The sequence below is a fragment of the Platichthys flesus genome, chromosome 23 (assembly GCF_949316205.1).
Source record: "Platichthys flesus chromosome 23, fPlaFle2.1, whole genome shotgun sequence".
NCBI lineage: Eukaryota > Metazoa > Chordata > Actinopteri > Pleuronectiformes > Pleuronectidae > Platichthys > Platichthys flesus.
Genome location: NC_084967.1, coordinates 12,639,452 through 12,663,673, shown reverse-complemented (window position 1 = coordinate 12,663,673; position 24,222 = coordinate 12,639,452). Strand labels below are relative to the sequence as shown.

Genomic DNA, 24,222 nt, shown 5'->3' with positions numbered 1-24,222 from the left:
CTTTATTTAAAAGAGAAGAAACATAATTGAGGTATGAGGAGGGAGGGGGCGCTTGAGGCAGGAGAGCAGAGCGGGTGGGGATTAGGGAAAAGTGGGAGATGCGGGAAGGCAAGAGAGCGACAGAGAGGTTAATGTGGATGTAGCTGCGGTGGAGAAGAGAGAGAGAAAGTGAGAAAAAGGGAGGGAGAAGGGAAAAGTGAGAGGGAGGTGGGGGAGAAAAAGAGGGCAATGCCATCGCCACCGATTTCCACATTTCATAATTTGTAAAAAAAAAAAGACTCAGTGGTGTGGTGCCAATCCGACAGTTTGAGGAACAACTTATCTAATCAGCATCTTTGTAGGAGAGACGTTTCATATTAACTAATATGTTGACAAAGGTGTGAAATCAACTCGGCTCTAATTGAGAACACCATGCACCGAGCGCATTTATTCAGAACAGGCTTCTGTCTGTCGCTCGCATTTTAACAAATAAAGTTTCAGTTCACCCCATCAAGTATTCAGGAGCCAGTTTGATACTTAATTCCTACAAAAAGCAAGTATAATTTTTATGTTATTCTCTTTTATTCTTTAATAGATTTTTGTATGAGTTGACTTTAACTGTCAATTGTCTAAATGTGAAAAAGCTTTGGTGAGATGGATACAAACATGGAGGAAGTAGAGGCAGGATGAAGACCTAATCTGTGAAAAAATGAGAAATACAGAAAAAGAAAAAGAAAGGCAGGGGGCCGAAGAGGGAACTGGTACAATGGTGGGAATCGGAAATGCAGGAATGACGAGAGCCTGTTTATGTAACTGTCTGTCCCTGAGGCATGAAAGAGAGAGAGGTTAAGAAAAAGAGAGAGAGAGAGAGAGAGAGAGACTGTAAAAGCAACGAGAAAAAGAAAAAGAGTGGTCCCATTCTCTGGATATAGAGAGATTTCTGAAGGCGGGTCAGTCAGGACACCGAGCAGGGTATCAGTGGGCTGAGCTAAATTACAACTGAGTGGTGAAGAACTCAAATAAACTCTTTAAACCTGAATCTTTACAAAAACAAAAAGAAAGAAAGAATTCATTTCATACTGGTGTTTTAACTCTGTATCAGAAGTTAACGGTATACATGTAAATATATATATCTGCCTCATAAGCAAAAAATAAGAAGTGGAGTAAGTGGAGGTTTTAGAAATCTGTGGAAAGGAAGGAGAGCGAGCCGGTGAAATGATTAAACCAACTGTCCATGTGAATGCAATGATCATCAACCATGACAGGCACAACTCACAAACAATCCAGTCTGTCAATCCCCAGAGCGATCGGTCCAAACCTCCATCTCTCCATGCCTCATTGTATTCATCCGTCTCTTCCTCCCTTCCACACGTCACCCTACTCCAAGGTTGACAGCCCATGAAAAAAGGGCCCATCAATTTTCTATAAAGGGGCTACCATTTTTTTTAAAGGTGTAAAAAAAACAACAACATGTAGGATGCCTCACCACAAACCAGCGCTGGCAGGCTGCGGCGCGCCCCCCCCCCTCATTCATAGAAACTGCAGCGACCTTCTTTTTCGGGTGCTCTTCTTAGAAGGTGCACTTTAAGGACGGCCATGAATCAATTGACTTTACATTCTCCTAACATTGAGACAGCATAAGAGAGCATGTGAGGTGAGGGTAGTAAACTGAATGCCAAATTCTACCGGGGGAGAGGGAATAAGAGAGAGAGAGAGGGAGGGAGAGAGAGAGAGAGAGAGAGAGAGGGATGAAATTGTGCAGGTGCTGAGATGAGAGCAAATGAATGAGAGGGAGAAACAGTGGAGGAGCTGGAGGGAGGGAGGGGAGGGCAGGATTGTGTGAGAGAGGGCAGAAGAATGAAAGCAGTCATAAAGCAAACAGATGGAGAGAATAAGGGAATGCAGCCGACGTGTAGAGGATTCTGAGTCTATGAGCAGGTGTAATAAAGCGTCAGCATCAAGCTTCTTCCAGCTCCGTCCTCAACTGCAGCGGTAAGACCTGCAACCGAGGCGAGGTCAAGAGGAACCTGCGTTTATCTGGGTAACAGCAACAGCAGCAATAACAATCATCACAATAATAATAACCTATTTGGGGAAGGTCGGAGATTGTTGAAAGCACGTAACCCGTGTCAAAAACCCTCTGAGGTGACGAGGTCTAATCTTACTGCCTCGGAACTAGTAAAACAGCATCTCATTAAAGAGGGGGGTGGAGGGGGGGGGGGGGGAAGGTTTGAAGGTCCCAACCAGCAGAGAGAGCATTTGAATGGTGCCCCGAAGAAACAAATATTTAGCATTTCATTACACAGCAGAGAAGAGGAAAAAAGTGAGAGAGGGGAGGAGAGGGGTGTTTCACTGCCGACCCACATTAACTGGAGTTAAGTGTGGCTCCGAGCAGGGGCCCTAAAAAATGTCAAAGTGTGTGCAAATGACTATAAGTCGCCTTTTCTTATTTTTAGTGCAAACGCACATATTTCCCCAGATTACACAAGGGACGATTAGCGAGGACACTTGGAGCGCGGCAAATAATAAAAAAAAAAACGGGAGGGGGGGGGGGGGGGGGTTCACAGCACCTGCTTGATGACTCCAAACACACATAAATGTCAGTTATCTGCAGAGAGGAAATGCCATCGCTGCTTCCACCCGCTTAATGGATGTTCACACGAATGGTGCGGCCGATTCATCACAGCAAGGATGTCGGTGCAAACTGCTGCAAGGTCACAGGAATGTCGCCAATACGGGCGCCTTGCAAATTATTCAAAGCTTTATTATACATTATCATACATCATGTATAATAACGAATGTAAATTCTTTGTTAACTGGGTTGTGTTTCAAAAGGAAAGATGTGCCTTGAAGTTAAAGGTATTCTAAAAGGGAAGATCCTTAATGCATCAATTGTTAGCATACAAGGCGTGCTGCCTGTGCATTCCCCTCAGCCGGCCACAACCAGTCCTCAGCAAACCAAGTGGAAAAGTGTCTCCTCACAGGAACAAAACCAGCAACAAAAAGAGAGAAAGGGAGATCAAATAATCCGCTAGCCACACTCCAGTGAGCGCACGTCCTTCACACTCACTTTCATCAGCGGAGATCGAGGAGGAATTGGGGGCAGAGGAAGAGGAGAGTGGAAAAAAAAAAAAAAAATGAACGAGGAGGGAAGCCCTAAGATATAAGGGGGGATGGAGTGGAGCGAGGTGGGCGGGTGGGCAGACCTTGGGGTTTGTTTTTTTTCTGTTGCGGGTGGCGTAGCTGAGCATGTGTTAATCAGCCATAATGCAATGCACTATGTCATATCACATCATTTACTCTGCCAGCGTTCCACCTCACTCTCACTCTTTTCAGCCCTCTCTCCTCCCGTGGCCTCAGCCGCTCGTCCCGAGAGCGGAGTGGTGGGAGGGTGGCAGGGTGTGCGGCAGGGTGGGGATGGGGGGGAGGCGACTGCCTGAGTTATTTCTGCACTGATGAACCAGAGGCAGCCGCAAACCTGCCCCTGTGGACCTCTGCTAAGAGCCTGCAAGAATCCTGTGCATGACTGGAGAGGAGGAAGCACAGGGCCAAGGACATAAAGACAAATGCATGTAAAAACATGCAGCTGCATAATAAAGATGCACAGAAACCCAAAGTTTAAGGAAGCGGGCAAACAAATCGATGAGACGTGGACAGAGCGGATCACATGCACACGGCAAAAGCTGTGCACAAAGAAAAGGCTGCACTAGACAGAAAAGGCCGACTTCCTGTTTATATGCTTCATCAAGTAGAATGCCTCATCTGAGAGAGTGTGTGTTTGTGTGTGTCTGGTGTGTGTGTGTGTGTTCTCTAGGATTGTCATGTCCTTGTGGCTGGATGCATTTTTCAGATGACATTTCTGAAGTCAGCGTGTAAATCCTGCAACTCGTGTGAATGTATAATTCAGCGAGCAGAAGGTGAGACTGCTGAGACAGACTCGCTCCGGTGAGTGTGCGTTACGGTTTTTAGTTTCTTGCTCATCAAAAAACGCGCTCGCATGTGCCGCTCCGCCGAGGACCGGCCACGGACTCGCGGCAAAGTGTGTGTGTGTGTGTGTGTGTGTGGGGGTAGAAAACGAGATGCGGATGAAGACGGAAGGAGGAGTTTTTTGCATGTGTGTTCAACGAGAGCGCGAGTGGAGCTGACAGACTGCTGAGTTTGCGGCTTGGAACTGGGGGGAAAAGGAGGATGAAGGCAGACAGAGGGAACTGGGGGCTGGGGTGTAAATAACACACACATCACTGGGTCCACTGATCTGTTCCTGGGTCTTTCTGTCTCTCTGCCTCGGGGCACTGAGGGTCCAGCGTGCCGTCTACAGTAGGACGGGGGTGTCCCCAGAGAGAGAGAGAGAGAGAGAGAGCGAGAGAGCATGCATGTGTATGTCTGAGGCTGCACTGTCGGGATTGCACATGCTTAAAAGAGACAGTGACAGTATGGTGTGTATGTGTGTGTGTGTGGCGCCTCCCTCCATCTGCAACCAAAATAATGTGTGTGCGTGTGTGTGTGTGCAGACGTGTACACAGTGCACTGAGAATCATTATGTAATCTTTCAGCCGTATGAAAAAGCCTCCGTCAGCTCTTTGCCTTTGTGTGGTCGGCGGTTCATTTTGTGCACACGGGGCTGGGAAGAGAGATGAGGGCGGGAGCCGACTCACACACGCAAACGGGCCTACAAACATTATGGCATGGTAAACAAACAGAAAGGAAATTGGTATGCAGTCGCACACGAACACACACATCTGCACACGCTGCACATATGAACACAGAGGGAAGCCTGGGTGTTCGTGATGTACATATAAAACACGTGTATAACGGAGCTCTCAGGCCTCTCCATCTTTCCCAGTGATGTGAGGTGTCACCATGGGTCACCTCTCCCATTGTGGCCACCATGCAGGCGATAAGGTCTCCTTGCTGGGAGCCCGCCGTGCTCTCACACTGGCCGACAAACCCTGCAGCGTTTATCTTGCTTGTGTATTGACGCACTGGCAATGGGAAACACACATGCCCTGTCACTGGGTAGGTTGATACCCATCATAGGACGGGGGGGGGGCACTTGGGGCAGGCCATCACAACATCAATCCGCCAACAAGCTCCTCCTTAATCCCATCTGATTTGAAATTCACTGTCACGTGATTTCACTTTAAATTAACAAATGCCGGAATTATTATTCGGCTGTGAATTTAGCAGATCACTTGACATTTATAGTGATTAATAAAAGCGTGTGGAGATGTCACGCTGCACTTTATTAAACCAGCGCAAAGCAATAACTGTGCTGAGGTTTCAAAAACAGGTTCAGGAGCTCGAGGCCTATTCATTAGATTTCAAGTGGTATTATCTGAGCGTGCTGTGAGTTAGCTTGTGCCACAGAGACGTCGCGGCGTGTTGTGATTTCATCATGGCGGTGAATCAGATAATCATTACCAGTAGTAGTGGCTGATTTGGACGCAGCAGGCTGAGGCAGCGTGAGTCACTGAAACCTCCTACTCACGGGTTACAGCATTGTGTTCTAATGAGGCGAAGAGGTGATTGGTCATTTTTTTTTTTTTAACGATTGCTGTAACGCCGGGGATGATGAATTCACAACAGAAGGGGGGGGCGAGCATGAGCACCTCGGCCACGGGAGAGGTGATGTACTGTGACTCCTGGCACCGTTTGAGCCACTCGTCTCTTAAAGGGCAATAAAATGCAAATCGCCACCGACGCAATGACCCCCCCCCCCACCCCTCTTTTAGAAAAATGCTGCCGATGAAACCATTTCGTTCACCCATCGGTTTCCTGGAGTTCGGACACATACCTGACACTTTGACATATATATCCGCTTCAGACTATCGAGTAGAGAAGGGCAATAATGAACAGACGCACACAGTTTAACACTTAGCACAGAACAAAGGTATTTTTAACTGTTGGGTTTAGTGGCGTTAATTACACTGAGTCAGCAGTTCTACATACACCTGCATTGTAAATGGCTCTTCAGGATACATTTCCGAAAAGTCCTCAGCGTGTATCATAGGCCCCACAGACTCAACCTCAAAAACCAATGATGGCCGACGTCCAAGTTTGCTAAATTAAGATGAGAGTTTGCTGGAGTTGGCAGAATGTAACGAGACAAAGTGCCTTTTCTTTGTTAGCCAGGGTTCAGCCGTACAAAGCCTCGCAACTAACTGTTCTGAAAGCGTTCCAAGAGGCAATTGAGAAAATGCAAACAAGCTGCGGATGCTCATGACCCCTGAGGATATCACCAGAGATGAATTGGACGATATTCAATTATGCTTTTCGATTAAGTCATTATGAGGGTCGGGTATCAAATTCAGTGCTTTAAAGGGCACCGACCGAAATACGTCTAGTAGTGACAACAACACAACAGCAAATGTTGACCTACAGAGAGAGTAAAGAACTGTAAGATGGTACCGTTAAGTACTGGTGCAGTACCTTTACCACACTGGTTGAAGTGTGATTGATAAACAAGGTTACTTATTATCAAATTTCAGACGAATGGACTTTAATTCAGATTTTATAGGCAGTTTCCTCAGCCTTCACTGGTTTTTCCTCTCAAATGGACTGGACAGGTATCTATTCCAGTCCGAAATTGAATTTCACTCTCTGATTGGCTATGTCATCCATGATGCAACACACAATAAAACAAATACAGCCTCGCTTTCTTGAATCAAAGGCCGCCGTTAGCGATAGATGGGGGAGCAGGATGAAACTGGGAGAGTAATGCTGGTGCAATTATCCGGCCAGAAGTAAATAGGGAAATGCTGCAGCGAAATGATTCGGTCAAACAATGGGTTGACTCAGCAACACTTTATGTCAAATTTATTTTGTTATTTCACTTGAAGCCCCCAAAGCTGAGCTCCTTTAATATTAATCCGCAGCATTTCCCCATGATATTGCCTGATGACTGCCACAGGTTACTTCACTATGAGAGGCCCGGAACGATGGGGGGAGAAAAGAGAAAAAGATTGCAACCCTGAAAGCGTTTCAATGGCTGCAGGGCTTAAGGAGGCACTGAGCGTGGTATTAATAGAAAAGGGACTGTCATCCATGGAGAGCAAACAAGGCTGCTTGTATGTAATTCTACATCAGAGGACTAAGAATCAGTACACAACAGTAAATGGTGCCTCACTGTACAAATCATGCAGTTCTTTACATTGGCTGGACGTAAATCGCTCCAGGTAAAACATACAATACCATGTGGATTTCCATAGAAATCCTATTATCGCATGTGGACGGAATGCCAACCATGGCTAATCCCCGAGATGGGAACCAGTCCACGAGAGGTAAACTTCCTGCAGCCTGAACTCAGAGACACAAGCCCATTAGCCACGCTAAAAGCCCAATTATCTTGATTCATCCACAGCATGTTGCTGTTTAGCCAGGTGTGTGATGCGCCGACTGCTGAGAAGACACAGATTAGATGGGAGGACAGGGAGAAGTTGATTTTAGAACACGTTGAAATGATGCTGCTTTCAAAAGAGTCTCCTGAAGTGATCCATAGGGGCTGGATGGGAGAACGCAAAGGTCCAAGTGGAAGTTAGCCCAGCTGGAAAACCAGCACGAAAATGTAAGAACATCTCCCAGCTAGCAAGTGGGCATGTTAATGAAGGTTCTGACACATGGCAAAGCTGAACAAGACAAAATGGATGATACGGTGGTGCCGTCCACGTAGGAGAAGCTGAAGAGATTCAAGGGATCAGAACCAACGCAGGTGTCAAAGTGCACGTTTCGAGAACAGTCTCCTGCTGCAAAGTTTGAAAACGGCTTTAGTTAGAAATAACAGATTGAAAGATATTTTCACTTAACCCTTGAGAGCGTTGGCCTGAGGCAAGTGAAGTGAAATAACAAAGGGTCAGCAATGGCGACATACCATTATATCCACATATCCTTCAGCATTTCACAATCACTTCAAATTGCAAGTGCTGTGATCATTTTGTGCAGAACAAACAATGATTGGTGTGAGCCACGTGTAAATGCATACTTGTGTGAAGGCCCCTGGGAGACGCTGGACTTTAAACTCTAAATTCAACCCCACTAAAAGGAGAGAAAGCTGAAACAGGATTATGTGCTTCAATCAGGCTCCTGCCAAGGACACGTCAACAAGCTCAATGTCAAAACGATGCTACTCTGCGTCCTTTGACCAGTGGTGTTGACTGACATGTGGAGTATAGGGAACGAATCCTGAATGTATGCTACCAGGGGGATTATATATATATATATATTTTTTTCTAAATGAAAATAGGGCACAAGTGATGCAGGTGTCTGAGTCACTGTGGCCACAGAGGAAAGTGTCCTGCAGCATCCGCAAAACCATAAAGCAGCTCAGAAGAGCAAGGGCACGACACAGGGCGTCCGACAAGGAATTAATCCGGTTAATAGGAGGGGATTTCAGGATGATTAGTTGAGGGAGCACAGGAGAAAAGAGAGGGGGAACAAGTGAAGACAGTGAGCATAAGGATGCACTAACACTGAAAAGACAGTGGCCTGTGAGGAGGGCTGAGCGGGGTTGAAAGGAAAAGGGGACGGGCATCGATGAAGAGAGTCCTGTGACGTGAAATGTCTTTAACTTGGGTTGTCTTATCCTCTTTTGTTCCTCATTTCTGCTTCTTTTCCATCTTCTCGTCTCCACTCCAGGAATCCATTACAGTGTTTATCTCCGTCAAGGTTGTGCAATTACAGCAAAAGACAGAAAGCCCATTGCTTCATTATTGTGGGCGGATTGTTAGAGCACCTATTTAAAACGATGCCCCTCCAGTTGCATGTTTGTATCCTCTGCTGACGTTCAGCCTCCATTAGGCTGCTTTACCTCCATGTCTCGATATTGACATTTTTAAATAGCGAAATTCAAGGATGTTTAAAAGCACTGACATGCAGAGAAGAATCAGGACCAGTGCCTTTTCATTATCACGCTTCAATTTTATTTCAAGTCCCTTGAGCCACACTCAAATATTGACAAACCACACCAATTCAGGCTTAGGGGGAACTTGAATGGCAGATAAAGCAGAGGTCTCCTCAGTCTAAAAACGCTCCTCCCAATCCACTCTTGAGCCAAACTGCTGCTAACTTGTCAACTTTATTTTTTTTGCCCAGCTGCGGCACGGGAATACTGGAACATCACATGAATAGCTGCAATGAGCCGTCTCACACTACAATGACAAAACGCACTGTTTTCTGCAACGAATCTTGTTCACAGAGATGCCTGGTAAGCAAGAATTTGTTTTTCCTACCCCCACCCCCACCCCCCCCCCCCCCCCTCGGAGAATCCAAATATACACGAGAATGCCTTGCAACACCAGGCGGAAAAAAGGAAGATTTAAGAAGGCATGAGCTTCGCTTGGCAACGGCCGACTTATTGTTGAAACGATGTGAAACAAGTTTCTGCAGCGTGCCGGGTCTGTCGACTTGCTGAATCATGTAAATGTTAAATAATGAGAGCGTGACAATGGGTTCTGACAGGGTGACACGCTTTACAGAGAGATTTAGGTAAACAATAGCTCAGCCATAAATAAACATAATAGGGGGACAGAATTAGGAAATGTGCCCAGGCCTTCGACTTCTGCATGTGTGGACAATCGGGGGGGGGGGGGGGGGGGGGGGGGGGGGTTGCTGTGAGGAGAGTTCCAAGAGATGCTGATACGCAAGTCGAGAATCTGCTGAGCTCTAGAAAAGGCTCGTCTTCAAACCCTTCGGAATGCTTCATTTAGAACACAATCACTTTGTCCCATTGGTCTCGTTGAAGCAAAATATTCACTTAAGTCACTCGAACTAAGCAGTTTTGGTTCATGATGCTACTCCAGCAAGCCTCGATCCCCCCCCCCCGCTGTCCCCCAGGTCCCCGCTGGACCACCAACTCAGAGTTTCCTTTAATGAGTGTGTCAGTGCACACACACACACACGCCCCCACTCACACCCTATGAGCGCACTTGATTACAACATTGTTTTCGTGTAGGGACTCCTGACACAGCAGTACCACCGATGCCTTCCATATCCACAGCCGTGGGGACTATGTGGAGAGGGCAATGAGAGAAGAGGAAGAGCGGGGGGGAGCTGGGGAGGAGATGCAATCTGCCCTACCTAGCCTCCTCAGCCTACATACAGACAAAGACCAGCCCCAACTTCAAAAGAGAAAGACAGAAAGAAGGGAAAAAAGAGAAAGCCGAGCTCTCAGCTTTTCTCTGGATGGTCTCTACGGGTTAATTAGAACGGCAAGTCCCACCTCATCTGCCTTCAACTTGCATGGGTTGCATCCACACATACACACACACACACACACACACAACACGCACGCCCACAGACACACAAACAAAATCAGGCCGCGGTTCATCTGTGCACCGGTGCCTGTGGCAAACTAACATCAAACATAATCACTGTCTGTCTTGTCGACTCGGGCCCTGTTCTGCAGTTGCTCCTCTCAGCCCCGTCCGCACTCAGGTTGGCTCAAGTCGGAACCTTGCGGTGAAAGTCAATCTGTCTCTGTGCCGCGAAGACGAGAGGAAATCGGCAGTGAAATTGTCATCAGAGGTGTCAGGTGTGTGCCTCCTCGCCGGAGCTAGAGTCAACATGGCAGAGTCGGTGTGCTCACTTCCCTGGCAGGATCCTTCCGGACACAGGTTCACCTGCGCACCACTCGCAACATCTTAAGCTCGCTCTCATTCACTATTTTCGGAGCAGGAAGACAAAGATGGAGTGCGTCTGTGAGAAAAGCGAGGGAAGGAGAAGAAAGAGGAGCAGGGAACATACTAAGTGTGAACATGATAGATCCTGGGGAGGGAAAAGGAACACAGCCCTTCTCTCGGCTCCAGCGATACATCACAGTTATGTGGGGAGAGGAGGCATCTGTGAATCCTTAAGGACTCAACCAGGGAGAGGTGAGTGAGGGATGAGAGAAGGGAGAGCGAAATAAGTAACAGAGATGGAGAGAAAGAGGACAAGGCTGACAGCTGGCCGGGCAGTTCATGCATCTGGCAGGGGGGTGACTAGTGGAGCCTTAATGAAAATGCAGGGCGAGAGGAGGCCTGCATCCATCACAGGGCTCCCATTGAGGGAACTTTCCCTGATAAGCACACATATGTGGCTGCTCTCTGCCCCAGATGGAGCAGAGTCACAAAAGGAGGCATGTTAAGCTCGTATTCAGGTTGACATTTTAAATGAAGGTTATTACTTGCAAAGGTTTACATGCTCCAATACTTTCCATCGCTGCGGCTCATCTATTCAGCCTCCTGGTTGTAGCTCCTCTCTCTTTAAGCCCCTCGCTAAAGCCCAGCCTGCTCGGATTTGCTCGCTGGCCCCCTCTGTTTTGATTGGTCAACTGCGTGCGCACTCGTATAGCATGTTTTTGTAAGTGGGCATGCCAGTCTAGCCGCTAGGTGTGCATTATGCAATTGTAGGGCATCACAACAACGCAGAAGTATTGGACGACTGACTAGGAGTTTCAGGAGCTTCTGTGTTCTCTGTGGGGGGTGGAGAGGAGCTCCCTTTAAACTTCCTTCCCTTTACATACACAATAAAAACTTTATAAACACATTAAAAAGGAAAGAAAAAGTGGAAAAACATGTCTCTTTAAACTCACACTAGCGACAGGATCTTATTAATACATTTTAAGCGAGTTCATGTTCCAGGACCACTTGGGGTATCCTCTATCTTTATAGTTTCATGGACACACGCTACTTGGTGTGACATAAAAAAAAACAGGTCATGGCACCACCTCTCCTCATTGGCTGTCAGGCTGGTGAGGGGGGTCGGGTGTGGGCTTTACCCTTTGGCGAGGTCAGCCTGTGGAAGTTTACCAGGGAGAAGAGTAGAGTGGCTGTTTAGAGGAGGGCTGCGTTTTGCCAGAAGCAGCATCTGGGTACCGACCGCAGAGAGAATGTGTTTGTGTGTTCCCTTATTAGAACAAACAGCTTTTTATGTTTTCTCCCCTCAGTTCCAAAGTGTCTTTATTCCAGCTGACTGCATCTTTACCTCTACTAATGAACTAGTAAGGAGTAGTGGAGCTGAAGGTGGGAGGGGGGAGCTCGCATTGGAATGGACAATCCTCCGGCCAGGGAACAAAGAGGCCATTTTCGGATTTATGCAGCATAAAATATGTCCACAGAGAGCTCAACCTAGGACATCATAAATCGGGGATGTGGAAGCCAGCAGGGTAAATACTGATGTAGTAACCTGGCTGAAAGCTGCAGTGACAAAAGTCAGTGCTTCTATATAGCCCCCTAACAAACATGACACCGTGGCCTATCTTCAGGGATACACGACAAATGTATCTTGAGCTCTCACTGAACAACACTGAACTAGATACCACGCTGGTTTTCCCAAGTCTTCCTCCAGGTGTCTCATTCACCCCTTGGAAGCTTTATGAAGACAGTTTTATGTCACTTTGAGAGTTTAATATGATCTACAGTTTGTGCAGCTCTCGCCCGGGACCTACCTTTTCTTTCCTCAGTCGGCACCCCTCCTCTGCTGAGACCAGGGTTTTGTAGTAGCCGCTGCGCTCCGCTGTGAAGTGGACCTTGGACAGAGCGTTTTCCACCAGCGCCACCGACAGATTCACACCCTCGACGTGCAGCCAGCCAATGAAGTTCCCTGCTTTGTCCATGCTTTCCACTTCAACTTCCACCTAGAACAGAGGAATAGAGAAAAAGAGTGTGGTTAATGTTCTGAATCTGAGATTAGGGTTGAGATTCCATTACAGCGATGAAGTGAATGGGGTCCTCTGACAAGACACCTCTGTTCTTAAACAGACACATCAATGGACGACTGTGAGCTCTCTATTGATAAGATGGCTGGCACACAGAGCTCCTGTTTCATTCCCTTTCAAACATAAATACCATTTCAGCAGTCATCTCTTGTCTTCCTGCACATAGAGGCCAACTTGTCTACCACATTGTCATTTAACCACAACTGTCGGCTTCCAATAAACACAACTGGTGTGTGTTAAATAAAACGACTCGACTGTAGAAATGTGAGCGTGAAGAAACACTACAAATGGTTTTTTGAGAATGTGTTGCGTATCGCTTCAAACTAATTAAAGACTGTAAATATTGTCATCCTCTTTTTTTTGTGTGTGCAATTTAAGTCATTCGCGATTAGTGACAGCCAAGTTGCAATTTCTTTAAGTTAACAAATGAGGCCTCGGAAACGGCTAACCCTGCTGACAAAGTAGGAATAATCGCACAAGATTGCCCACGATGGACTGTAACCAAATTCTGCCTATTCAGGCTAATTATCTATTCATTGCGTTTTGTTTCATAAGTGATGGACGACCAGGGAAAGAAAAGAGGAAAAAAGAAAAAAAAATCAATTGATTTTATCCCACTCAAAAACCTCAGTCAGCGAGAAATTGAGAGGGCAGGTGTGTTGAGGAGATAGGGAGAAGTCAAGCGATTAAGACTCGGGCTGCTTAGCCCCACAGCCACAAGGGAAATCTGAGGGGAATTAAGTTTGTAAACTGCTCTGACTTGTTCTCAGCTAAAGTTAAAAGCTTTTATTAATGAATGCATAATCTACTCTCGTGATAATCTTTAAATTGACAACCTTTGCATATGGCAGTGACATACAGAGGACTGCAGAAGCCTGACACTGTGTATTTCCACTTAACGGATGCAGATTCCATTTGGATCGAGCCAAAAACAACAAAAAGGCAAATTCTGTAAAGATATTTCAACTCTTGTTATTTGTTATATGAAACAACAACCATATAATAATTACTCTGCTGGTCTATTACATGTATTAAGAGAAACAAACAAAGAGGAAAGAGTAGGGAGGACACAGGGTCGACACTCCCAGGTCACGACCATGATAGGATCCAAGTTCAATCTGATTCTGTATAATCTGCTTTCTCTTACTCTCCCTCCTCTCTGCTATCTCGGATACTCAACTCCATTTTATCTCACTTGGTCTCTGAGTGCAGGAGCCGTTATGTAACAGGGCTATTAGAGCCTCGCTGGTCCTCCGAGCGTCCAAATGTCAAATGGCGAAGTGGGCGAGCGGCGGGGAAAAAAAATGGGAACGGCTGCAACCAACTGAACTGTTACTGGAGCGGCGAATGCAAAACAAAAATAAAACGGCACTAACAACTAAAAAGTAACACTCTTAGCTGGGAAAAAGTCCAATTTGGAAGGAAGATTGAAACTCAACGAGAAGTTTGTCAACTCTGATTGGTGCAGCCAGTGGCCTTCTGCTGACCCAGAGTCTGCTCCACGAGGTGTTAAAAGAATTTGATGCAAAAAAAACAAAATCTGTCTCTACAGAGTACAGAATGTGAAAAAGTGTAGAAAGGGTAGATACCTTCTGGTAGCACTTCTTTTTTAGTTTGTTGAAACTCAAGTTTTCAGTTTCGCTGCAGAGAGCTATCCTGAAGTCAATGGAACATTTTATCTACGTTTAATTCTGATTAACGCCCAAAAGTTAGCTTGAGTAGAACAAAATTCTACATAAACTTAATGTGAGGAAAAAATTGTGATATCGAGACACAAATACTGAAAGGGAAGAAGCTGTGTAAGGGAAATTACTGGCAACACAGACATGTGTTCCTACGCTCTTTCATAATAAAGCAAATTAGTCCACTTTGTTTTCCTGACTTCATTTACCACATACTGCCAACTTTACAGAGGAAGATTGGCCGGCTCCTGGCAACGGCACATGAAGACTGGATGGATGAAATGAGTGTACACCGACTTGAACAATTACAAATACGCCTACTGAGAGAATGTCAGTGAAATACTGCAGAATATCTGACCTAAATTACATGACCTGATTGATCAGTGCAGGGAGCGTCAACAGGATGCATCACACAGGCGGAACACGCACACCAAATACACACTGAAAGGACTTTTTGTATATACCCCCCCGAGCAGAGGTGATAATTGTCGATTCATGAGCACAGACATCCAGCTTATCTGCACCCATCGTGAATACTAATACAATCGCTTCCCAACAATCACTACATAATGGAGATTTCAGTATACATCAGTGGACTGTGCTATAATTAGATGCTACACCTACAAATCAGATGGAGTAAGAGCAGACAAACTAACAAGCGCACAACTCAACTTTAGGAGTTAATCACCAGGGAACTCATCATGGCTTGAGTTACGTTTGTCCTTGTGGGGAAAGTTCGATACTAAAACACTAAAGTCAAAAACAAGAGTGACTTATAAAACATGGGGAACCGAGACCTTGACGGCATCATTAAATTAGAAGGAAGTGGCAGTTTACCGGGCAGTGGGCAAGAGATGATGGAGGCTAATGGAGAGGTAAAATGTGAAATTAAGAAGGACAAATTAATTTCTATAAAGAGAGCAGAAGCCCCAATTTTCCACTGGTGGAACAAGACCAGCTCGAGGAGGCTTAAATTCCACGACCAGTCGGCAGAGGAGAACCAGTATTCATACAATTTTTCGCACTCGCGATCTGAAAAATGGGACTGATCACAGCTCGTTTATCCGGTGAGCAATTACCGCAATACCGCGGTTGGCATACTGTCACAGCCCTGATTGGCATTATTTGCCTTTCTCTTGGTCTTGCAATTCTGCTTTTTTTTAATATATATATATAGTTTCCAAAAATCCATCCAATCATTCTGTCCGATTTCTAGATAAAGATTAATTACTTTTTTCTTTTTAATGAGCGTTTGTCACATTTTTGACTGAAAGACAACTCTGCAAAAATGATGAGTTAATGACTTCACAATAATTGCAACCAATGAGAATCTAATGTGACATCAGTCACTTAGCGAGCTGAAGCGGTGCCACCCCAGAGCTCATTAGTATCATCGGGTTAAATCTCAGAGTTTTTATGAACACACACAAATCGAATCCAAGTTCCCCTTTCCCTTTTAAGTAAATATCTTTGGTCACAATGTGAAGAGGACAGGGGAGGCGGAGTGGAAGCTGCTTTGAGTAGAGCCCAGATGGTTCCCAGCGGAGGCCTCCTTCGAGCCAAGATGGCTCCCGCCGGAACACAAATGGGCTCTGGTAATCTCATAAACGCCGGTATTGTGTCGACACTGTGGACGGAAAAGAGGAAAAAGGCAAAACACGCATACACACAACCCCATGCGTGTGAGGCGTGCAAGCTAATACACATGTGCAGCCATTCACAAGTACACAAGACAAAGCCATTTGGTACCACTGAAGTGAAACCTGGCCCGAGGGCATGTTTTAAAACTGCAGCAGATTTAATTCACTTAGCTGTTTGAAAGTGGAAGAAAAAAAGAAACATTTCTGAAAAGACTGCGGTGGGTGACACGTCACGTCGGAGCCATAACCCACACACAAAAGGAAATGAACACAGTGGGCTGGCAATTAAAAAATTGGCTTGCATTGGAATTTCTTTTTATCACCAGATCCAAACAAAACACTTTTTTTTAAACCTGCAGGGTGAAAAGTAAATGTATTAATAACCAAAAGGTTACAGGGAGCAGGGGGAACTCACTTGTGTGTCCATGTGGCCATGAGGTCAAACCTTATGCACGGGTTTGAAAGTCAATTCCAGTATTGCTTTAAGCACAAGGCATCACTGTGTGTGCTGTGAATTCTCTCATCGGGGAAGGAGCGGCGTGTACACACAATGCAAGCTACAGAGGAAATGAATCTGTCAGTCAAAGCTTTCAATCATCGCAGACCAAACCTCAGCCAGTACTTAGATCAGAGTTTCGCTGCATATTCCAATTACTGAGATCACAGTTATCACCAGAGAGGATTTTTGGGTTCGCTTGAGCCAAATTACCGGTTCTGGTCGTAAAAGTTTAAGGGGTGAAGCTTTGACAAACAAAGCATTTGTTCAGTGTGCAGCTCAGGCTAATGGTGTGTGTGTGTGTGTGTGTGTGTGTGTGTGTGTGTCTGTGTGAAAGAAGTGCATTTGGACGGGTTTGTCAATAGAGCGCTCTGTAATGTGCAGATGCAAGCACTGAACACAGGGAAAACAGACTGGCAGGCGGAGACGCTTTGGCAGGTCTTATTTCATTCTCATTAAGCAACAAGGAGACGGCTGCTTTATGGATTCTAGTCTCTGAGACTTAGCTGGACTGTTACGTCTGGCTGCGTGTGTAAAATCAACTCAAAGTGAAGATATCAGTAGTCCTCAGCAGCAAATCAAGAGAAGCAGGGGGACACGATTTATGTGGATTAGAATAGAAAACCTTTGTCATTGAATTGTACTAAATACAACAAATAAAACTGCTACTCGTGGTTGATGCATACATTCTCAAACCTCTTTGCTCAAACATGAGTTCATCGCATTCATGAGCAGATTCAATTTGGATGGCAACAATTCAAATATCTCAAGGCACTTTACATAGTAATGTCGAGACCCTTTAAATTATACAGAAACCGAAGAGTTTCCAGACTAATGCTTCATACTATCACCGTTTTGGTGAATTGTGTGTGTTCTGTGTTTTACCACACTTCAGACTATCAGTTTATCTCCATCTTAGTCACACTATTTGTTCATCTCCCTCATAACCCTGAGACGCGGAGAAAACAAAAGCAATAGAAAGATATGGATGGATAGACGAACATAAAGAGAATGCCAGGAATGGAAAGAATGAAAGACCAGAGTCACTCTCATCTACAGCGCTTTGCTCATCCAGCAGAATGAGGCATTTATCAAACTGAGCCTTGGAGAAGATTGAAGCAGGGATGTGGAGGTGGTGTGTAAGTGTGTGTGGGTGTGTTTGTGGGTGTGTGTGCTCGCTCCTTTGTGCGATGGGGTAAAGAGATCTAAACTCCTCTGAGCAATGAGCGATCCTAAGCCCTCGCTTGTGGTGCAAAGTGGGGAGAAAGGGGAGAAAAGGGGGAGGGGGGGCGATCAGATAATCTCTACACCTTAATTCATATTCCTAACCCTCCCTATTCACTTAAAGAAAATCAATGGCTCTGAAGACTTAATTCAGAGTCATGAATGTCACATGAAGAGGACAGTTCGTCCTCTTCATTGGGGGACATGTGGATTTAAGTAGAAAAAGCTGACGGGTCAGCATCAGTGGTCCGAGCCCAGTCTTGCGTGAAAACTCAATTTTGGAAGTATGAACGGCCCCATCCCACAAACGTCCATCATCTCTCCCTCTCTGTATCCGCGCATGCTGCTTTATATATATCATTTTTCTAAGTGGACACACAGAGTTCCTTTAAATGATACGTCTGCACGGCCGACCAAGAGTCTGATCAGATCTCGACCAAAAAAAAAAAATCAATATCTGGGGAAGGTGTTGCTGTTGGGCGGAGATAATTAATCAGAGCTAAATTGCAAACTGAATCAAAGTGTCCAGGATGACGGATGAGGGTGGAGCAACGTCTACCAGGTAATAAATACACTATTAATATGACAGAGTTGCTAAAAGCCATGACAGCCATGTGAGAGGGAACATGCCCCACAATGGTCAGGTTGTGTGTGTGTGTGTATGTGTGTGTGTGTGTGTAAGAAAGTCCAGAAATATTGCAAAGGGGAAGCAGGGAAAGGGCAGTGGGAACGTGGAACACAGTTATAAAAAGAAACGGATGCAAAACTAAAATATAAACATTTAAATAGAGATGTTTAAAATTTCTTGACAGGTGAAAGGAAATCTCCAGAAATGTCCATTCCAAATAATCTAAACATTTTCATGAGTTTAAGTTTGAAAACGGCTCTAGAGTGATTTCCAAATCTGTGTTTTAGAGCGAATACTGATAAGGTATGAGTGGGACTGTGCGATGGTGTGTTGATAGGTATAGATCCGTTTGCATGGCAGAGAGCAGGAGTGACATCTCTTTGCAAACGTCACCATTAATGAACAGTAAACCATGTGATCTTAATGTGTATGTTGGATAATCTCAACATGCAAAAACAAGGGAGGATAAGAAAGATGACAGGCGATTGAAGAAAATGTTTACGGAGATTTCAAGTGTGCAATAATTCGGCTGAAAACGATAAAAACAAAAAGGTGTTTCCACACACACACACACAAAAAACCACAGGCAATATTCACCGTACTTGTGCACGTCACCCTCTAAAAATCATCCCATAGCCCATTATCAATAGTGCAAAGCCATTACTAAGGTCCATAAACTGCTGTTAATGGAACATAGTGGCACAGCACTGCCAGGAAACAAGGACACATGCTAAATCCCAGCAAATAAAAATGTGCTATTTGACTATGTAATGGGCAATTTTTAGGTGTAGTTATCCTGACATCCTGCTGATGAAAAGGCCTAACTCTGACTAAAGACCCTCTTCCTTAAGTGCTACACTTGCCCGGTATTGTCACATCTGGGATATGTGGGTCTGAAAATGGCTAAATGTGCAACAACATCATTGTGGTTGAACCGGGAGAGGCAAAGGCCAGTGGGTTCCAGGGGAAATCTATGAATATAGATCACCTTTTAGGAAAAAAATAAGAGAGAGACAGAGAAGAATAAATGAATGAATTAAACAAACTGCTATTGATCTCTTAATGGCATAGATCAGGCAGGGATGTAAATAGCGTGTTAATGGGGCCTGTAATTAGAAAAAATAAAAAAATAAATCTTTACATCGAGGTGAACAGCTGCAACACTGATGACCTGTGTGGTCCCCAGGTTAGAAGAGTTCACCGAGGTGGTTTAATACAGGTAATGGGGCTAATCCTGGATTTACCAACAACAGCTCATATCATTGACCTATTTCGTCAGCAGACATTTTCAGTGGCACATGTAGTATTATAGGGTGGTGTTGAACAAGAAGAAAAATGGAGGGAAAAGGACAGCAGTCAGTGAAGTGAAGGTAAGTTGTGTTAAATGCAAAAACAACCTCAATATAAAACACTCTGCTGGCATTTTAATATTTGGTTTTTCAATGGGATTTCTTTTTATCCACGTATCCACAAAAAACTTATTAAAAAACCTGGAGGAGATAGACTCCATTATCAGCAACAGCCAAACACTGGGACACTTCTAGATTGAAAAAGGTTGGACGAGGTGACGCTTCCCCCTTCGGCTATCCTGAGCCAGTAGGATGCCTGTGGGTGCCGCTTATTGACTGTTGCTGCTTTGGCAAGCCAGCAGTACAGCTAAGCTCCAGGCCAAGGGCCAAACCTGTGGCACCGACCAATTCCAAACTAGGTTGGTTCATTAACTCTCGGACCACGGGGTCAGGACAGACAGCTATTTGTCACATGTTGATCGAGTTGAGCCCGAGAGGGGGAGGCTGCAAAATACCCTGGAACAAACGTGCTGCAGTTTATAAGCGTGCATACGGGATACAAATATCCTGAAAAAGAAAAGGGACAAGCAGTGGATGCATTGCAAAAACCCAAAGGGCTAGTCAGGACCACGGCTTAAAAGACTTTCCATTGTGGGCGAACAAGAAAAAGGTGGAAATCGAGGTCAGAGCTTACGCAAAAAGAAAAAGAAAGAAGTTTTGCAGCATGTTAAAAGGTGAGGACCGGCCTCACCTCAGCAGGATATTGCTGTCTGGAGAGCTTAATGCACTGCTCGCTGAAGAGTGTCTCAACCCGGCTGTCCTAACAAGCTGGACAACAACACAAAACTACTTCTGCAAATGCCAAAAGTCAACACTCACAAGTGCAGTAGCATTGAGGAAAACAAATCATATGCAGGCTCTACAGCACGTCTACTAGTTCTGGGGCCAAACTGTACAACCTCAGGAGATGTAAGTCAACCTTGACAGGTATGGGGGGGTCTAGAAGGAAATGGTGGTTTCACCAGAGTCAAGTTGCCATTTTAACATTCTGTATAGGAAGGAAAGAACCACCATCTGTTCTCTCTTTGGCTTTTGCAACAGTTTTGACCGATATCAGAAAAGGGCCGGGCTGCAAGCAAAGGTACGAGGACACGCACAGTGGGCAGGAATGTGTGTGTGTGTGTGTGTGTGTGTGTGTGTCTATGTCTGTTCAGACCCTCCCAGGGTGATCAATGTGACTCAAGGGGGCCCATGCATCACTGTCAGCGGAAGGCTGCTGTCCGTCGGTGGCAGGTTGGGGGAAAGTCAAAACGCCTCTCGAATGGTCAGGGCCATTAACGGTTAGGCAAACAAGCATGATCCCCACCATTAAACCTGCCTGATGCCCATTAATGAGTTTTGCTTTCATCAATAAATAATTGATGTTTGCCCTGCATCACTGTTCAGAGAGAACAGGTGAACACGGGGGAAGCCGGTGGAGGGTTAAAAGAGAGGGATGGAGAGACGAATGAATGAGTGGGTCATGATTCCAGTTCTTGCAGATGGGGCCACAAAATGATTTGCAGTCATTACCTGCTTATCTTTTTGGATTTGTGATTAGGTACTTGCTTCGCTCGACTATCAAGTGCAGATCAGAATATGTTTGACTCCCCTTCAGGGAAACTGTCGAGAAAAATGGAGTAGAAGAAAAAGCTAACAGCCTAAACTGAAACAAGTACTTAGCCGCTTGTCCACTCGGTACTCCTTAGTAGGAAAAAGATGTTGACAAAGGCTCGGCCATCTCCAATGAACAGAGAATACAAGTGTAAATGCATTAATGGTTGCTATGGCGCTCCAGTCGTTATTGATTTAAAGAAAGCTTTCATGCTGTTTTCTACTGTCAGCCTAGACCAGTCAAAGACGGCTTTGGCCAAAGTTGCAGTGCTTTAACACAGCTGAAGAAACTGGAAGGCTTTTAAGGGACAATTTCTGGATGATTTCAATGTTTTAATAATACATTCAATATAAACTCCCACTTTCCTACTCAAGTGAATCAGATATCCACTTTCCAATTCAAGTGGAAGTCTTTTGGACCTTCGTACATGTAAACGTTGCATGTATTATATATATATATATATATATATTTATATGTACTTTGCCCATTTGACATAGACATTAATATACTTTGCCATTAAAGTCAAGGGTCATGATTTGTTGTGGAATTCGATACCTAAACATTTTTAAATCAATGCTCCGCTGTGTGTTTTACGGGCTTGACATCTTTCAGTCTTAGCTCACAAAAAAGAACGGAAATCTATAACAATTCAAGTCTATAGTCTGAGTTACTGCCGGGCCCTGAGGAAAAGTATTAAGAGAAAGAGTTAAACATAAGGAGTGTTTCAAAGGAGGGCTTTAAAAGAGTTATGAAGCCTTCACCGAATCAGGGGGAGTCGAAGAGGAGATGGAGAGAGAGGGAAGGCAGAGGTCAATAGTGAGTCAATCAGAGCAGAAGCTGCTGTTGTCCTTTGTGAATGACAGAGTACAGCACAAAACTAAAGCAATACATTATGGACAGATCTCCTGCTGGAGGGGGGGTTAAACTTACTGCACTAGGTAAATTTATAGTATTGTCAAAACATACTTTTCCTTCTACTTGTGACATAAAACACTAGAAACAACTGAAGTCCCTTTGTATCCTTTTAGTTGTGGCCATGTACTAATAATTATGGGCAGTTGATGCACATGTAGCAGTGAATTAACTTACTGAATTCAACTATTATGCTCCAACATTATGTTCTGACCAGATACAGTTTTAACCCATAACTAAGAAAACGTGAACAAGGTCATGCAGAATCGTGTAATCGCAAATGGGCTCTGGTTGGAGCCTGCAGGCCTTTGTGATGCTCAGTGACCTTTGTGATCCTACTTTTCTGTCATTTACCCCCCAAAGCCATGACTTGCACAACAATTAGACACCGGGGGGGTTGACACGTCCCAACACGGAGAAAGGGTCGGTGACATTGAGTAATGCAAGTCCTGCGGTGATGTCATGGCCGACAAGATTCTAAATCAGTCAGCGTCTCTCCAACTGGTCTGACGGATCAATAGTGTTGTGAGGAAGCTTGATCCTTCAACGTACACATTACACCTTGAATCGGAGTCAATTAACTGGACCCTGTTCAAATTAACCGCATTCATTTGTGTATCCATGGTTTAGGGCATTTAATGGGAGCTGTAGGGTAAAGAACGTATAAAACCTGTATTATCCGAGGGGGGTTGAAACAAAAAAGGGAAAAACGGCAAGAGTCAGCAAACCTAATCATGCTAAACCTGTAGTTAAATGAGTTTATAGATCTTTAGCTATCCAGAGGAACAGCGAGCAAGAGCCCTCGCACTTCACAAGCGGCAGCTGAGCTTGAACAAGGCTCTGCGTTGGGCTTTAGCAGCCTGGTTATTAAAATCAATAATAGCAATAACTACAATCCATCTCATTTTTAAGAGAGGGGCGACATGGCACGTTGGTCGAAGAATATTGAGCTACATTTGTGATATTACTAATATCATATAATTCCCCTTTAACTGGATCGTGTGAGGGTTCAGGTGGGAAAACACAAATTGAACTGGGCTGTAAGTTATTGAATGGGTGTTAAGAGCAAATGTCACACAACACTGTGAAAGTTATTACATCAAAGCAGTTTTCAATTTTGTCAACAACCACACAAGCGAGCCGCAGCAGATCTGAATGGAAACCAAAGTGTGGATAACTCGAAAATAATTGCAAATCTGCACAGCGTTGGCATGAACACTTTTTTCTCTTAACTTCCCCTCAGTACATTGTGTCCTGCGTTGAGACACACAGCTTCTTGAGGGCCCAGGGTATCAGAAAGCTACGGGAGGGTAAGGGGTCCAGATCTTCAAATTGTGGCCTGAAGCAGCCAGGGCTTGGTGGGAGCAGTCAAGCCACATTGAGCACATTCAGGGGTGGTCAACATGATTGCAGAGGGCATTAGGCCATAATGCCTCTCAAAATGACAGCGCTGCTCTCCCCCCCCACATTTATACCTACACCTTGAAGTGCATAACCAATAAACCCCGGTCATTACTTTGCAATTGCTGAACAGCACAGCAGCAACGAGGAAACACAGAAGAAAGGAATAAAAATGACATGTTTTTACGGCCGGTGACGAAGAGAGCGCAAATTGAATGTGAGCATTGGGGTTATTTTGTTCAACCGGCAGTACAAACCAAAAGCTATCTCCATTAATGTAGGTTCCACACAAAGTCAAACCACCTTGAAAAGATTAGCTTTGTTTTGTTGCATGGCTCGGAGCACTGAGGCAACCCTGACTTTTAGCTCACTGCACCTCACATCCATATATTTATATACAGACGTATTCTTTTCGTGTTATAACGGCACAACAATGGGTGTTCAACAACAGGCACAGGCAGCCATTTTGGTGGAAAAACAACTGTCTGGACTGAGGCGCACAATGTACTTTACGAGGTAGAAGCCCTCTCATTTACAACTCAGAACAAATAATCCTGTTTACTATTCCCATTTAAAGAAGGGGTTAATAACTGCAGAGGTGGTTATAATAAAGAGCCGGAGTCTTT

The 24,222-nt window shown here is 44.9% G+C and overlaps 1 protein-coding gene across 1 annotated transcript in view; it reads right to left on the bottom strand.

Annotated features, from left to right (window-relative positions):
- snd1 (staphylococcal nuclease and tudor domain containing 1) overlaps nt 1–24,222 on the bottom strand; it is a 164,660-nt gene that overhangs the window by 48,565 nt on the left and 91,873 nt on the right. The window contains exon 17 of the mRNA XM_062382358.1: nt 12,401–12,589. Coding sequence (XP_062238342.1) covers nt 12,401–12,589 — 189 coding nt within the window. The remainder of the gene's footprint in view (nt 1–12,400; nt 12,590–24,222) is intronic.